This window comes from Paramormyrops kingsleyae, chromosome 3 (assembly GCF_048594095.1).
Source record: "Paramormyrops kingsleyae isolate MSU_618 chromosome 3, PKINGS_0.4, whole genome shotgun sequence".
Taxonomy (NCBI): domain Eukaryota; kingdom Metazoa; phylum Chordata; class Actinopteri; order Osteoglossiformes; family Mormyridae; genus Paramormyrops; species Paramormyrops kingsleyae.
The window spans coordinates 35,267,665-35,285,237 of record NC_132799.1 but is presented as its reverse complement, the minus strand read 5'-3'; the positions used below and the strand labels follow the sequence as shown (position 1 = coordinate 35,285,237).

General features: G+C 42.9%; 2 protein-coding genes across 4 annotated transcripts; one reads left to right on the top strand and one right to left on the bottom strand.

The window, feature by feature from the left end:
* Positions 1 to 3,964: 3,964 nt before the first annotated feature.
* Positions 3,965 to 7,658, top strand: LOC111845656 (cAMP-responsive element-binding protein-like 2). Of its 3 annotated transcripts, none has more exons than XM_023815225.2 (4): positions 3,965 to 4,091; positions 4,824 to 5,046; positions 5,743 to 5,896; positions 7,023 to 7,158. In XM_023815225.2, the coding sequence occupies exons 2-4, from the start codon at positions 4,852 to 4,854 to the stop codon at positions 7,130 to 7,132; spliced, it is 459 nt and encodes a 152-aa protein (XP_023670993.2). In that variant the 5' UTR covers positions 3,965 to 4,091; positions 4,824 to 4,851; the 3' UTR covers positions 7,133 to 7,158. The 3 variants fall into 3 exon arrangements, with proteins under 3 accessions (XP_023670993.2, XP_023670992.2, XP_072566309.1); XM_023815224.2 differs by having other exon boundaries at positions 3,972 to 4,091; positions 5,743 to 5,940; positions 7,023 to 7,658; XM_072710208.1 differs by lacking the exon at positions 3,965 to 4,091 and having other exon boundaries at positions 4,711 to 5,046; positions 5,743 to 5,940; positions 7,023 to 7,658.
* Positions 7,659 to 12,679: 5,021 nt separating this feature from the next.
* Positions 12,680 to 17,024, bottom strand: LOC111845684 (probable G-protein coupled receptor 19). Its single transcript, XM_023815280.2, has 2 exons — positions 16,824 to 17,024; positions 12,680 to 14,919 (listed from the first exon to the last, which is right to left on the bottom strand). Exon 2 carries the CDS (start codon positions 14,896 to 14,898, stop codon positions 13,633 to 13,635), a length of 1,266 nt encoding a protein of 421 aa, XP_023671048.2. The 5' UTR covers positions 14,899 to 14,919; positions 16,824 to 17,024; the 3' UTR covers positions 12,680 to 13,632.
* Positions 17,025 to 17,573: the final 549 nt, after the last annotated feature.

Sequence of the window (17,573 nt, the reverse complement as noted above, 5' to 3'; positions counted from 1 at the left end):
CAGGAAGCTATATAATTTTTTTGTTCCTTCAGTTTAATTTTAAACATTTTTACATACAACGATCAGCCACAACATTAAAACCACCTGCCTAAAATTGTGTAGGACCCCCTCGTGCCACCAAAACAGCAAAGACCATCGAAGCACAGATTCCACAAGACCTCTGAAGGCGTCCTGTGGTATTTTTGCACCATAACATTGGCAGCAGATCCTTTAAGTCCTGTGAGTTGCACTTGCCTAATATATAATGGCACCCTTGACAGATGCCATTATAATGAGATAATCAATGTTGTTCACATCATCTGCCAGTGGGTTTAATGTTATGGCTGATCAGTGTGAAGGGGATAATGCACACTTCATGTTACATTCAGCTCACTCCATTTTGACGGCTTTAAGGAGAATGTCTGATGTTCTGCCTCAGACTTTCAATCCTAGCCACGCAACTATCAATCCTGCAGTGTCAGTGAGAATTTTCTGGCAGCCCTCATTAATAAATCATCTGTAGGATGACAGTGCCTGTACGCTTTCAAAAATATATCTGAATAGGCCGCACCTTAGCCTCAGCTGTCATTCAGCACCGTATAGCTTTTCGTGAAAAAACAAAGTGCTTATATGTTGTGTTATTTACGATATTTCACCGGGCTGTATTATGAAGCAGGGTTTCTTGCCTGGCCTGTCAGATTTAAGGTGTCCCAGTTTAAATTGACTTTATCTTCATCCACTTACGTTTAGTCCAGACTACCTTAAATCCAGCAAGTTATCTGGCTGTGTTAGACATCCAGCTTTGTGATAGAGGCCCCAGATGTGTCGTTTATCAGCTCTCCGATGCGTTTGTGCTTGAAGCTTGGGACAGACAACATGTGCGTAATGTCTTCCTGCAGCTGCACTGTGTGCTTGGTAATATGCAGGGTACTTTAATCTGAGATCTGCTCTTTCAAAGTCAGCTCTACACATTTGGCATCAGGAGAAAAAATGTTCAGTATGTGTACTGAAATCTCAGAACAAGGACATGTGAAAATTGTATTCTGAATCAGGTTAGGGTTCAGTAGGCCTTACTGAGATTTGTTTCTTAAGAAATGTAATTAAATATATTAATGAATGTATTGTTTTCACCAACTTGGGCACATTTCTCAGAAGCCTACACACGGGGGGGGGGGGGGTCGCTTTGCTTCGTGGGACATTGCCGTCAGCCTTCCTGCTCGGTGCCATTCAGAAGCATAAACACAGCAGCCTATAAACGTGCTGAAATCTCCATTTCAACTTCCTGTCTTTTACATCCAGTAACCATTTCCCCCTCTGTTTGATGGTGGAAAAAGTATGTAACATACCAAAACAAAAGATATGGAAACAGATTCACAAACTTTTTTTTTTTTTTTTAAACAAAGAAAGTCCTTCTCCAAGCTGACACACTAAAAATGTTTAAAGGCATTATAAAAACAGAATTCAGTAGAACTTAAGGGTGGAACATCAGACACATACATCTGTATGTAATGGTTACTGGGTTTTGCTCCTTGTACCTTCTAAATGAGTGTCTACACCAGTAAGGTATAGATGCACTCAGGCTCCTTACTGTACCACGTTACTTTCAGGGGTATCGTGGTCCCTGTCCGGGCTGCTTTATGACTTCATGCCCGAAAAATTCTCATTCTTTCCACGGGAATTTCGAAATGCCCACGCAGAAGACGGCATCTGCCTACATATCCTGCTATTCATTGTCAGTCGCCGCTGTTCCTCAGTCAGCAGCTGGCCATCTGACGAGTGAGTGGAGGCGGGTACCTCGACCACTGGGGGTCCGTCCACAGACCAGTTTAAATGTTTTAAATAACTTCTTTAATACTGTGGAACGTAGCTGATTCCTAGCTATAAAACCGCAGCTCTTTGGTTCTGCTTGTTCTCAACACCAGTACGTAGCTGTGTTAATAGGCCGCTTTTATGACTACATTGAAATCCAGGGACTTAAAATATTATTCTGTGGTAACATAATTGGTCCAAACTTGGCCAAGTAGCCCTACAAGAAACAAATTGTACTGCATATGTGCATATAATTTGTGGTTCAAGTCTCCATTGTTTTCCCATTGATTCCTAGCCTTATGTCTTATTTGTTGATTTATTTGCAAGTGATATTTTTGTTATTATTCCATAGCACACTGTTTTTTTTTAGTTTCACAGCTTAGCCATTGATAGAGTTTAAAGTTTTACTCATGAACAGCAGAGTAGTACCTGAAGTGCAGGTTTTCTGTTCTACCTGATATTAATACACTCACCTAAAGGATTATTAGGAACACCTGTTCAATTTCTCATTAATGCAATTATCTAAACAACCAATCACATGGCAGTTGCTTCAATGCATTTAGGGGTGTGGTCCTGGTCAAGACAATCTCCTGAACTCCAAACTGAATGTCAGAATGGGAAAGAAAGGTGATTTAAGCAATTTTGAGCGTGGCATGGTTGTTGGTGCCAGACGGGCCGGTCTGAGTATTTCACAATCTGCTCAGTTACTGGGATTTTCACGCACAACCATTTCTAGGGTTTACAAAGAATGGTGTGCAAAGGGAAAAACATCCATTATGCGGCAGTCCTGTGGGCGAAAATGCCTTGTTGATGCTAGAGGTCAGAGGAGAATGGGCCGACTGATTCAAGCTGATAGAAGAGCAACTTTGACTGAAATAACCACTCGTTACAACCGAGGTATGCAGCAAAGCATTTGTGAAGCCACAACACGCACAACCTTGAGGCGGATGGGCTACAACAGCAGAAGACCCCACCGGGTACCACTCATCTCCACTACAAATAGGAAAAAGAGGCTACAATTTGCACGAGCTCACCAAAATTGGACAGTTGAAGACTGGAAAAATGTTGCCTGGTCTGATGAGTCTCGATTTCTGTTGAGACATTCAAATGGTAGAGTCAGAATTTGGTGTAAACAGAATGAGAACATGGATCCATCATGCCTTGTTACCACTGTGCCGGCTGGTGGTGGTGGTGTAATGGTGTGGGGGATGTTTTCTTGGCACACTTTAGTGCCAATTGGGCATCGTTTAAATGCCACGGCCTACCTGAGCATTGTTTCTGACCATGTCCATCCCTTTATGACCACCATGTACCCATCCTCTGATGGCTACTTCCAGCAGGATAATGCACCATGTCACAAAGCTCGAATCATTTCAAATTGGTTTCTTGAACATGACAATGAGTTCACTGTACTAAAATGGCCCCCACAGTCACCAGATCTCAACCCAATAGAGCATCTTTGGGATGTGGTGGAACGGGAGCTTCGTGCCCTGGATGTGCATCCCACAAATCTCCAACTGCAAGATGCTATCCTATCAATATGGGCCAACATTTCTAAAGAATGCTTTCAGCACCTTGTTGAATCAATGCCACGTAGAATTAAGGCAGTTCTGAAGGCGAAAGGGGGTCAAACACCGTATTAGTATGGTGTTCCTAATAATCCTTTAGGTGAGTGTATAATGAATGATTGATGAATGAGTCAGGTTTCCTATAGCTTTTGTATTGATTTGTTCCAATATTCCCTTTTTATGTATTTGTACATATCCCTCAATTTCCTTACCACCACTGACCTAGATCATACTTCTAACACCATTCCAAACATAGTGAAGGGCAACATTTCCTGCCACCGAAGCATCAGACTTTCACTTGTTTTGGTCACCAGTCTGACTCGATATTAGTTGTGTAGATGCCATTCATACTTAAAACCCACCAGTCTCTGAACAGGAAAAAAATGTACCAATAAACCTGTAGATTGTGACCAGCTCCCTGTGATACCTTGATCCAGCGCTCACTCAGAGATACACTCAATCATGAATGACTTGCAACAAAAACGCCCTCATACTACGCAGCTCCTCAAGATCATAATTTGTTTCCCGGTTGCGTTAATATCGCTCCCTCTCGGCCTGCATTATCCCCCCCCCCCCCCACCGCCCCCGTAGAGTGACTCAGCTGTTTGAGTCACTGTGGAGAGCTCAGCTGCAGAAGGAAGGCATTTGGAAAAAGGCTGGGTGGGTGAATCCCCCAACTTGGGGGGTAGGGGGTGATGAAACCCCGTATTAGCCCTGAAACTTTCTGACTACCAAGTAAGCACTGGCGTTTTATACACGATTGAGGATTTGTTTTGCCGAAGGATTTTGAAATTCACGGAATGTGCTGGTGTAAGAAAATATGCAGTAATGTTCCAAAATAGTAATTCCTCCTGTTTTCAAACGGGGGATACGTGTTATTAAAACAAGTGATGCCCACGGTTATTTTTTTGCAGTATCTATCAGTTATACTTTACAGCTTTAGATGAACTGATGAATAAATCTAGATCATTGTTCGCGCAAATATGACGCGCTAGAGATTGCTAGAGTATAAAGAACAGAAACCTGGAATTAAACCACAGTAATTTTATAATCTAACTGAAAATATCTTTACACTTTTGAAACATAAGCAGGGCTTTCTGGTGTCTATTGCTTATCAGCTACAATTATTTTCAATAATAAAAAGGAATTCTGTCTGTAACCGCTAACATCTGTTTTCATTTTTGGTTGCATGTTTTAGACTACTTGAATTAAGCAAAAAAAACATTAACAAACAACAACTCGCGTCTTTGAAATAGCCCACTAATATAAAATAAAAGTTTTTCAAAACCGTGAGCCCCGTCCCGAGCGACGTCGAAAAGTTTATCTTCGCCATTCCGCGTTATACCCTTTGATTTGAGGTCGTCATTTGCCGCCCCTCACCCGCCAGATTGCAACGAAGAACTTTACTGATCTAGTTATACTAAACACTGTGTTTCTGGGTGTGTCGTTTGATATATCCGCAAATAGGGAATATTACGTTATAAAGCGACGATTGATGGGGGAAACGCCACTTCCCAGAAACCAGACGAGTCCCAGTACCAGGAAGCAGAGAGGGGTGCCGATAAAAGCGGACGGGGCTGCGCGGGGTCGCGGAGCAGGAGTGCGGGGTCTGCATGCGTCTGCCGGTCCGATCAGCTGCTTCACCGAACCGTCATCTGCCCTAAATCTGCGCAAAATGGATGACGGCAAGGTAAGATACAAATAACCATTCTGGTGGATAAATACATTCTGCAATTTATAAAGATGTGAAGTCGACACGGATATTTCAAAATGTTGCGCTACTGCATGTAGTGCTATAATGTTTAAAGTAAATATAATACTTTACAGCTAGTTATATGCTTGTTTAATACAAACTAGGATTATAACTACCCATTTTACCGTTTTATTATGAGTAATCGTATTTTTGTAAGATTTACCATAGCCCTACCTACTTTTTCTATAGGCTATGTACGTTAATTATTGTAGCAAATCTCTTAGTACATGTTGTTTTTTTAACACTAAGATTCAAAGTTTGTTACATTAGGCACATTAGTTAAGTTGTAACTAAATATATACTAAAAATAACGTAAAATTAAGGTACATTAAAAAAGTTTGCCGAAATATATTAGATTGCGTTGAATTATCGGATATGAGCTATGTATTGCTCCTCAAAATAGAATTAGAAAATAGAAAAAGTGTTTGTTTCAAATCAAATTGAAAAACATGGAAAGTGAGATTTGTCGTATTTTTGTTTTTAAGATATTTTACTTTTCTTACATAACCAATTAAATATATCAATTAAAATACTTATTGCGTTTTGTTAATGGTTGTGAGAGTTGAATAGAAATCAAGGCAAATGCTGAATGTAAAACTTGCACGCAAGTTTGAGAAGTCGCTTCTCCTTCAGATAGGGGGCGGAAAGGCGAAGAAGCCTGGCAAGCGGGGGCGCAAACCTGCGAAGATCGACCTGAAGGCGAAGCTGGAGCGCAGCCGGCAGAGCGCCAGGGAGTGCAGGGCGCGCAAGAAGCTGCGCTACCAGTACCTGGAAGATCTGGTGTCCAGTAAGGAAAGGGCCATCTGCGCCCTGCGGGAGGAGCTGGGCATGGTACTCACAAGCCGGGAGTAACCCGGAGTATACCTTACCATCCACCTTCGCTGAAACATAGCGGTCTAAAACTCTCATTATAGGTTTTAAATTAGGATAAAACATTTTTGTATACTGCTGTGTATAACCTAATACACTGGGCCGGTCAATCCTATAGGGCGCATAGGCGGCTGCCTAGGGCGCCGTATTCTGAGGGAGCTCGACGTACCAGTCCGTAGCCAAATTTGGTCCCTACTTGTGTTAATACCAAACCTGTGTCCGGGAAATCAGCATTTCTTGTTTAGCCAGATAACTTGTCGAATTTAAGGTACCCCAGTTTAACTGGAAATTATATTCGTCCATTTAGTCCAGACTACCTTAAACTGACAAGTTATCCAGCTAAGCAAGAAATCCTGCTTTCTGAAACAGGCCCCTAGATTTAACACGAAAGGGTAGCAAAAATTTTAAGCACTGTAGACGTGTGATGTAATGTCGATTTATGCATGCACTGTAGTGCTTGGAAGTAGTTTTTGCCGGGTAGGATGAAATAGCGGTTAAGCCTTTCTACTGCGCTATGCTGTCTCTGACTGGCACTGATTATACAGAATGTAACTGTATAGTAAGTGATACACTGTAGAATACAAAACATATTGAGGGATACATCCATTTAAAGGTTTAGGACAGGGGTGGCCAATCTTATCTGCAAAGGGCCGGTGTGTATGCAGGTTTTTGGGATAACCTGTAGGTCAGTTGTTCAAACCCAGGTGTGAGGACTCTTCAGTCAAACATTCCTCTAATTAGTGCCCTAATTAGGGAGTTGCAGCGAAAACCTGCATACACACCGGCCCTTTGCGGATAAGATTGGATACCCCTGGTTTTGGACATGACTTCCCAAACTTTTTAGACCATAACACCCAAATTAACAGTGTCTGTGTTTGTGATAACTGTAATGATTTTATGTTTTTTAAACATTGGGAACCTCTGGTTTATGCAAGCAGAACAATAATTACAGCTACCCTCAATTGAGGAAATGGTTATATATGATGGATGGATAGTAATTTTACTGATTGATAGTAGTTGTATTTTTTTTGTTTTCTCCTCAGTACAAGCAGTGGTGCTCTGCGATGGACCAGGGGAAGATCCCGTCGGAAATCAAGGCTTTATTGACTGGGGACGATCAGAAAGGGCCTCCGAGTGCAGCCAGGGCCCCTAAAATCGCCAAAAGCCACCCGAGCACCAACACATAGAGGGAGTCCTAGTGAGAATCAGGTGGGAGGTGGCAGCGGGGGCTGGGATAGCTGCCCGGTCAGGAGGTGAAAGTTCATGAGGAATGGAGGAGCGAGCTGACCAAGCAGTCGACATGCCGATGGCGGACGTGCCTGATTTTAGGCATCATGACAGGAAGGGGATCTGTTATCAGTATTAGGACAGCAAAGGCCGAATGCAGCTTTAACCACCCTGTGGGCACTTGATTAGTTCCATGCTATTTATTGACACTATAGTCAGGCCTCACTAATGCACACAATGCTACTGTATTATGGGAAAATTCACAATATGTGTACAGTGGATGTACCCTTGAGTAAGTATATATACTTGATCCTGTGTATGGACATGTTGGACATGATACTGAAGAATGATTATTTTATTAATGTTATGATTTTCAAGGCTCACTGCCAAGCTTGTGTGTCTGCGTGTGTCATGGAGAGTAAGATTATTAAAAATGTCATCATTTAAGGCAATCTTGTATAACTTTTAAGTTTATTGTCATGTAAGATAACGATGCAGCATCATTACCTGTAATGACATTCCTTGAATTGAGCCCCCTCAATGTTTGCAAACTAAAATATTACTTAACAGTAAAAAAATAATAATAATAACACTTAAGTAGAATAAAATAAAGTAGCATAATGGTACAACTAGTAATTAGTAGAATAAAATAGTAAGATAATGAGGTGCTTAGTACACAGTGTTTAGCATGTGCAGGTACTTATCAAAGGCTGTAGTACAGAAGAGTGTAGTGTGTACATGTATCTGTATATACACTCTCCTACATGTGTACAAAAGGTATTTTTAAAGTTAAAGTATGGTCAGATAAGGATGTTCAAGGTGTTTAGTATTTCAGCAGTTCAGTTGTCTGATGGCTTGCGGGTAGAAACTGTCCCTGAACCTGCTGGTGTGGGTCTGGGTGTTCCTGTACTGCCTGCCTGATGGCAGGGGTGTGAAGAATCCGTGGCTGGGATCCGCTGTGTCTTCCTCCTATAATGCTGTCTGTAGAGGTCCCGAGTGGCTGGGATCCGAGAGGATCCGCTGTGTCTTCCTCCTATAATGCTGTCTGTAGAGGTCCCGAGTGGCTGGGATCCGAGAGGATCCGCTGTGTCTTCCTCCTATAATGCTGTCTGTAGAGGTCCCGAGTGGCTGGGATCAGAGAGGATCCGCTGTGTCTTCCTCCTATAATGCTGTCTGTAGAGGTCCCGAGTGGCTGGGATCCGAGAGGATCCGCTGTGTCTTCCTCCTATAATGCTGTCTGTAGAGGTCCCGAGTGGCTGGGATCAGAGAGGATCCGCTGTGTCTTCCTCCTATAATGCTGTCTGTAGAGGTCCCGAGTGGCTGGGATCAGAGAGGATCCGCTGTGTCTTCCTCCTATAATGCTGTCTGTAGAGGTCCCGAGTGGCTGGGATCAGACAGGATCCGCTGTGTCTTCCTCCTATAATGCTGTCTGTAGAGGTCCTGAGTGGCTGGGATCCGCTGTGTCTTCCTCCTATAATGCTGTCTGTAGAGGTCCTGAGTGGCTGGGATCCGCTGTGTCTTCCTCCTATAATGCTGTCTGTAGAGGTCCTGAGTGGCTGGGATCCGCTGTGTCTTCGTCCTATAATGCTGTCTGTAGAGGTCCTGAGTGGCTGGGATCCGCTGTGTCTTCCTCCTATAATGCTGTCTGTAGAGGTCCTGAGTGGCTGGGATCCGCTGTGTCTTCCTCCTATAATGCTGTCTGTAGAGGTCCTGAGTGGCTGGGATCAGAGAGGATCCGCTGTGTCTTCCTCCTATAATGCTGTCTGTAGAGGTCCTGAGTGGCTGGGATCAGAGAGGATCCGCTGTGTCTTCCTCCTATAATGCTGTCTGTAGAGGTCCTGAGTGGCTGGGATCAGAGAGGATCCGCTGTGTCTTCCTCCTATAATACTGTCTGTGGAGGTCCTGAGTGGCTGGGATCAGAGAGGATCCGCTGTGTCTTCCTCCTATAATGCTGTCTGTAGAAGTTCTGGATGACTGGGATCAGAGAGGATCCGCTGTGTCTTCCTCCTACAGCGCTGTCTGTAGAGGTCCTGAGTTTCCAGCAAAAGATGGAAGCAAAGCTTTCAGAGGATAAAGTCATGGGGAAAGAAGGAGGCATTTTAATCAGCGCCACACTGCACTTCAATTGCTCAATCAATAATTTTCATCAACATGGGCATGGGGTGGGGGGGGTCAGGGGCATCTGACTGCGGGTCATGGTGGAGCTGAACAACCAGTGCACTGCCTGGATGGGGGGCCCTCCAAAATCCTCAAAAATAACTGGATTTTGTTTTCGAAATTTAGTGCTTTGTTGTTATAGAACTAAGTAACATGATGAGTTCTGCTTATCTTATGTGCACAAATATATTGTGTAAGTAATGTATGCAATCAGTGGTTTTTGCTAATTCTGAATCCAAAAGTAAACCAAAACTAAACTCACCATTACAAGAAGTTGTTCATAGAGTGAAAGTTCCAAGAGGGCAGGTGGCTGCTGTGAAGATTCTATCAGGAAACAAGTTACAAATGCAGAGAAAGAGCCTAAGAGAGAAGAATACAGAAGATTATTTGACAGGATCCAGGACTGTGGCTCGACAATCTCTCAGTCGCAAAGAGATTCAGTTGCTTGCAAACTTGCATGCAGAACTGCAGAAATGATTAAATATAATAAATGCCTTATATTTTCCCAAATCCTTATTTTTGGGAGGGGTATTTTTCGGGTGGTTGGGTAGGATAAAGAGGAGATGATGGGTGGGTGTGGGCACCAGGGTTGGGGCCATTCCGGAATGCATTGATCAATTCCAGTCCAAATCAGGAAATCTATGAATTTGAGTTTCATAAAATTACGATGTCATCATGACATTTACATATGATTACTTTAGATGTAAATTTATCTACGTACGCCGATGAATCGATTGCACATTAGTGGCAATAAACTGTCTAAACTAATCTCATAAAATGAGAGTGAAACCTAGAGTGTGACACATGCAGTGCAAACTGATTGTGAGAATCTGTTGTAAATGTCACAGTAGAAGTGTACTTGCAAAATCTTTGCCTACAGGTCAAGTTACGGATTTAGGAATATTATTTTGGATTTGCAATTCATTTTTACATACAATTACTTCAGACATGAATCTATCTCCAAACCATTTGGTTAAAACATAAAGATGCATAATCTGTTAGGAGCACATGACCTGGAGCCCAAAGAAATGGGAAAAAAAAACAATAGTGGATGATGTTTCAGATGATTCTGCTTGACATGTAACTGACATGTGGCAGAAACATTGGTAAGATGTTTTTAAAAAGTATTTTTAAAACTATACAGAAGGTTATACAATATACTTATGCAACATAAAAGAACAATTCCATTTGTCATGCATATTAGAGTGATACTAAACTTAAACTGAAGTTGTTTGAAACATGATGATTTGTCTAGAAAGTTTTTTTATCTTTACCTAACTGATCAGTAGAAATATGTTTTTTTCTTTTATATCTGCGACTTTGATTATAAGATTCATACAAAGATACTTTCTATGTACTGCTTTCATCCAACACCAGTCTTATGACGGTTTAAATGGGATGTCGACAGCATCCTGTCCATAACAAAACGCCATATGAAAAGTCATTGCAGACACTGCACATACTTAAAAATCCCTGTACTTTATTTGTTTATGCCATATTATTATATAAATCCTTATGTTTTGGATCAAATACACCATCCATCACACCGGGAATCAAGGGGGGGGGGGGGGTGGTTAGGTTAAAGAGGTCACAATTTTCTTGTTTAGAGCAAAATGTTAAGTAACTTAAAATGTGCAATTATTGATTTGTATTCAGTTGGCTAACTCATATCAACCTGAATTTGTTGGCGTATTGCATTTCTTAAGACCTTGAATAGCTGGCCAGTGTCATACTGGATGGAACTGACCGCACTCAGTGGCCAAATTATTACGTACACATGACTAGTACCAGGAAGAACCAACTCGTATTAGGTACACCTAGCTAGTACCGGGGAGGACCCACTTTATTAGTTACACCTTGCTAGTACCGGGGAGGACCCACCTTATTAGTTACACCTAGGTAGTACCGGGGAGGACCCACCTTATTAGTTACACCTAGCTAGTACCGGGGAGGACCCACCTTATTAGTTACACCTTGCTAGTACCGGGGAGGACCCACCTTATTAGTTACACCTAGCTAGTACCGGGGAGGACCCACCTTATTAGTTACACCTAGGTAGTACCGGGGAGGACCCACCTTATTAGTTACACCTAGGTAGTACCGGGGAGGACCCACTTTAATAGGTACACCTAGGTAGAAATGGGTAGGACCGGCTTTACTGGGGACACTTAGCTAGTATCATGGATGACCCACTTTATTAGGGACTCCTAGCTAATACTGGATGAGACCCATTTTTACCTATAGAACTGCTTCAAGCATAGACTGTATGGCTCAGTGGGCTAAGTTTCTGTGCCTATGATCAGAAAGTCCCTGCTTCATGCCCCTCAGGGATCAATGAAGTATCAGTTTCAGAATCATTATTATTCTGCGCACCACTTTTGTATTTAGATAGCAGTTTTGCACTTGTGGAAGTCCTGTAAGTTTCAATGAGTCTGGCCATTCACACTCTTGAGGCGCACAGTGTGCAGAAGTCGTCAACTGTCTGCATGGTCAATAGCTACAGACCTCCAAACTTCATGTGGCCTTCAGATTAGCTCAAGAACAGTGCGTGGAGAACTTCATGGAATGGGTTTCCATGGCTGAGCAGCTGCATCCAAGCCTTAGATCACCAAGTGTTATGCAAAGTGTTGGATGCAGTGTAGTAAAGCACCCCGCCACTGGACTCTAGAGCAGTGGAGACATGCTCACTGGAGCAATGAATCACGCTTCTCTGTCTGGCAATCCGATGGATGAGTCTGGGTTTGGCGGATGCCAGGAGAACGGTACCTGCCTGACTGCATTGTGCCAAGTGTAAAGTTTGCTGGAGGGGGGATTATGGTGTGGGGTTGTTTGTCCGAGGTGGGGTTTGATCCCTTAGGTCAAGTGAAAGGAACTCTTAATGCTGCAGCATTCGAAGCCATTTTGGGCTGCCACCTGTGTGGGAACAGTTTGGCGATGGCCCCTTCCTGTTCCAACATGACTGCACACCAGTGCACAAAGTGAGGTCTATAAGGACATGGATGAGCAAGTCTGGTGTGGAGGAACTTAACTGGCCTGCACAGAGCCTGACCTCAACCCAACAGAACACCTTTGCGATGAATTAGAGTGGAGACTCTGAGCAGGCCTTCTCATCCAACATCAGTGCCTGACCCAGCAAATACTCTCCTGGAAGAATGGTCAAAAATTCCCATAAACACACTACTAAACCTTGTGGACAGCCTTCCCAGAAGAGTTGAAGCTGTTATAGCTGCTAAGGGTGGGCCAACTCCATATTAAAGCCTATGTATTAAGAATGGGATGTGATTAAAGTATAGTGTAGCTTTACACTCTACACATTTCTGGTATTTTAAATTTATTATAAGTTAGCCTGCAGCATTAACATGGTGCCACGTTCGGCTTGGAGGCGAGCAGGGAAGCAGACGAGAGCAGCCAGGAAGTCAGGTGAACGGGGGTTTTAATAAGCCAAGGAGGGACAAGCGTGGACATCAACGGACAATACAATGACTAACCTAGGGATCACTGACTATGACAAGGACTAAATACACTAAACACGCTGAGGAAAACTAGCAACAGGTGAGATCCGTCAGGGAAGAATACGGGTTAACGAGGGGGGCGTGGCACACATGAGGGTTGGACGGAGCCGGGTGTGACACATGGATACACAATGTCTTTTATTTATTACATTACAAAACAGGGAGACTGACCACAGTAATGGAAAAAATGGAATCCTTCACAGATGGTATGTCACAGCACATTATAAGAAATACACTTTCTGTGTCACATGACGGTTGACCAATCACAGCTCAGTACCGGCAGCACAGTGAATATACACAAGGCATAGGTAGTCCTCAACCTCAATGTAGGAGTCATAGCCCAGTGGAGGGTCATTTTGATTGTTTTGGCACAAGTTGGGCTACAGCGTCTTTGTTTTGCTCTGGGGCACAGAGGTGAAGCATCGTAGAGGCCAACGGTCAGTCACGATATCACCTGACACCTTGTTGTGACATTAGTTCTTGGGTCCCAGAAAACCTGGGCTTGACCTACACCAGTTCAAAACACTGAAACTTAAGACAAAGGTGATCAATACATTTGTTCTTCTTAAAAATGTTATTGTAATTTTCATGAATAGCACTTTTTGTTTCTGCCAGACTGGCAGTATACAGACAAGTTTTGGGAAATTAAACATAACACACACAACTAATCTGTAGAAAAAATTGACAGTGTAAAGGTAGCTTAAGTTCTTATTTTGATATATTTGTTTCTTAGTTTTTTTTTATTCGGAGCCGTTTGTCACACAAATGTATTGGGTGGATTGGTATTGATGGGCCAAGCCAACTTCTTCTCCTTTGCCTCACGGTTAAAGGTCTCGTATATCGAGTCTTTGGTGACAGACTTTGGTGGTACGGGGACCTCCAGTATCCCCACATAGTTCTTTTTAGCCATTCGAGAGCTTGTAGTGATGGTGTAGGCATTGCTGCGGTAGCACTTCATAGTTGACATGCAGAAGGTCTCTTTCATCCCGCGCCGGAAGCTGGCATTGTAAATGGAGTATAGGGTGGGTTTTGATGCAGCGGAGCTAAAAGAGACCCACGTGATGGCCACGAAAAACAGCACTCCCTGTCTGGAAAAATTATCTTTTGGGTGCCATAGTTGGGCCACATAGAAAGGTATCCAGGTGAGGAGGAACACAAAGTTGAGCATAAGGAACATCTTGATAGTTTTGACTTTAGTCCTAGGCACGATGTTCATCGTCCGTCTCACAGTGCACCCGTCGGTGCTGATCCTCCAAATGTACTTGACAACTTTGTGGTAGAACAAAAGTATGAGCACCATAGGAACCACCAATCCAACAAGGAGATGCGTGACACCATAAGAGATGCCATCCCAGGTATCCGGCAGGAAAAAGTTACAGTGACCGTCCTGTGAAGAGCCGTAGAAAAAGAAACATGGAGATACGAAGGCTGCGTCGAACATCCAGGAAGCCAGGATCATTTTCTTAGCCTTCTCCCGGGACACTTTGAAGCTTAGTGGGTAGACAATGGTGTAGAATCTGTCCATGCAGATGGAAAGGAGAACATAGACTTGTACTCCAGGGGACAGGTACTGGAGATAACGGATGACCTTGCACATTATGTTATTTGGCATCCACTGGGTGGAACTGACCTGCAGCAGGATGAAGGGAGCAGAGCCGAAGCTGAGGAGCAAGTCGGCACACGCCATAGACACCACAAAGTAGTTGGTGGTGGACTGAGTCCTCCGGCTGCGGTTGATGACCAGGCACACCAGGGCATTGCCAAAGACGGAGACCAGCCATAGCACCCCGAAGACAAGGCTGAGGGTGGCCGTCTCTGCTGAGGTCAGGACGTACGAGGCAAGGGAGCCGTTCTGCTGGGGGGTGGACAAGGAGCCGTCTTGGCTGCAGTTAGCTGGTGCTGGTGGGCCAGTCAGCAGGAAGGCATGCTCTGAGGGACTGGAGTTGGAGAACGTCAGAAAAGAAAGGACAGTTGAGTGGAGGGGTGGCTTGATGGTAGCGGCTGACTGAGCATGCAGCATCATTTACAGCGTTTCAAAGAAAACCTGTAGAAAGAAATACAGCAGTTAGTCACCTACTTAGCCCGGTATGTGCAGAAATATATAAAAGAGAAGCCACTACCTTTCACACAGATACACATATAGAAACACAAATGTCACAAATTATTTGACAGAGAAAACAGAAGATTCCGTATATGGCAATCAATTCGAATTTATTTTTAAAGATTGTTGAAAGTTGATATCCATAGTTTTATGAATGACTAACTTTTTACTTTTCACTTTTTTTTTTTTTAATTTTGTGGCTGGAAATGCCTCTGAACCTTGTTCTAAAACACTACCAAATTGTTGCTATTAATCAGTAAAGGGAAAAATCTCCCCATTACAATTTATACCAAATACTAACACATTACAAAGCAGAGAACAGGATGTTTGTCCTGCGTCTTATAAAGTGTTGAATTCTGCACAGGATGCAGAAAACTATATACGTCACCATTTGCTTTCATGGACAGATGAACTCTCTTCACGCACAGAGAAGTCAGGGCTGTTTGTACCTGGCACAATGGCCTCTTTTACATACAGAATGTCTCTTTGTGCAAAGAGTACCCATTAAGAGAGATGTTTAGCAACATCTCTTCTGTGTAGTGAAAAAAGCCATGCAATGTGGATGGTTGTAGTTCTGGTGGAGTTGTTGGTATTTTAAGAGTGGGAGCAAATTTCGCAGAGGGGGGTGATCAGGAGCAAACTAATTCGGGGGGCGTTCAAATCCAAAATTGGCCAAAAAGTGGCCCTGTTCCTGGTAACAAAAATAAGTTATCCTGAGAGCAGTGCTGTTCCCGTGAAGATTTGAAAAACAGAATGCACATCATGACAAGCCTTTGGGTGTATTACAAACATCACATTTACATCCAGCAGTTTACTTTTGGCATTCTCTAGACAACCTTGGTTTGCGTGCAAACATGCCTCAAATGAGCTGTGAGAAATTGCTGATTAGTCCAAAATTCCCTGAGCTCTACAAACTACACGGAGACCCATAAACGTAAAGGGAATACTTCAATGCTTTAATGGCATTGGTCAGGACATCTTTCTGCTTTGTTTCAAGTTTTTATTGTCACATGTTCCGTAAAACACAGTGAAATTCGTATGCCACAGTTGCAGGGTAAGGGACAACTGCATCGGTACAGTAGGACAAACAACAGTGCAATACAGGACAACTGCAGTGCAATAGAAGACAAAACAGTGCTGTAATGTGAAACATGATGATCATACTTTGAAAGCTGGAGCTTCAAGTGCATAATACCCACTGCGGACAGTGCACTAAAAGAACCTGCAAGATATATGGCATCCAGGTGACCATTAACTCTGTCCTCAGATAATAATAATGTACATAGGCTTCAGTTAAAGAGTAAAACTCAAAATACAGCCTAGGGGACATCAGCACCAAAATGTTATGCAGTTAGTTACACGTTTAAATGGTTACTAGGAAAGATGGACCACTGTGTTTTAGCTCTTATAGCAAATGCATTACAGACAGCGTTCTGAAAACTGGAATATCCACTGTTTCTAGGACTATAATTACATGAACGATTTGCCAGAAGGCACAAAAGTAATGGTTCATATATAATAAACAGCTGCGTATGTTGGGTTTGGCATAATATAAAGACAGCCCCAATGCAAATCACGGTCTCGGACAAAATATTATTAATATTAAGCCGGGTTTTAACTGTTCCCGCTGGGCACAAATATGAACATCAAATTATCATTGCAATATCGGACAACTATAATGGCATTTATGGAGAATACAGGACCCACGTGTATATTTTCCAAACTAACATAAACATTTAGTTTATCATGAATGTTAAAAAATCTATTTGGAAAAAACGGATTCGAGACACATTTAATCGCCCGTCTGCTTTGGGGCAACATCTGTTAGAGTAGATGCGCGTTCGTACCTCTTCCAGCAAAACGTGACACCATTAGGATGTTGCTGCTCACCATCCTTGGACAAGACGCGTCTTCGTTATACTCGGTCGTATGAATCCAGTCAGCGTTTTTGCCCCCTCGTCCGCTGCGCCCCTTTAGAAATGCAATGATTTAACTGATCTCCCAACGTGCTGTTACTGGCTGGATGATGCGCTGGGTTATCAACCCATTTTTCCCCCGGAGCGGCGCGTGTCACGTGATTTGTGGTCACGTGTTCCCATATTGACAGCCGCCTGTCATAAGTTGATTGTTCCATCATTTCCTGAATGTATTTCTTGTATGTTTCATTTGTCACCAAAAATAAAACGTCATCTATGAATGTTTATTTCTTGTTTTAAATGATTAATTCCGGGACAAGTGGAACACACATGTTCTTCATTCTCATCTCGCCAAAAAGACACTAAGATCTAGGCATTCTTGCTAAACAATTTTAAATACTATTTGAGCAAGATAAATAAAGCAGTGCCTATATAACTAAATTAATATATGAGATATGCTGGTTTCCTTTGCAATGTTTACGGAATTTCTCATCAGCACGTGATATTATATACTTACCAAATGCTGTAAGACAACTTGAACAGAGGTGCCAACAGGAAGCAATTTACGTGAATACCGTCGTGCGCCTCTAAACCGATAATCTCTTATTATTCTTCGTAGCCTCTTGCGGTCGAATTCTCTTCAGCGGCTTCGATCATTTCATTATGCTGTTCAGTTGAATG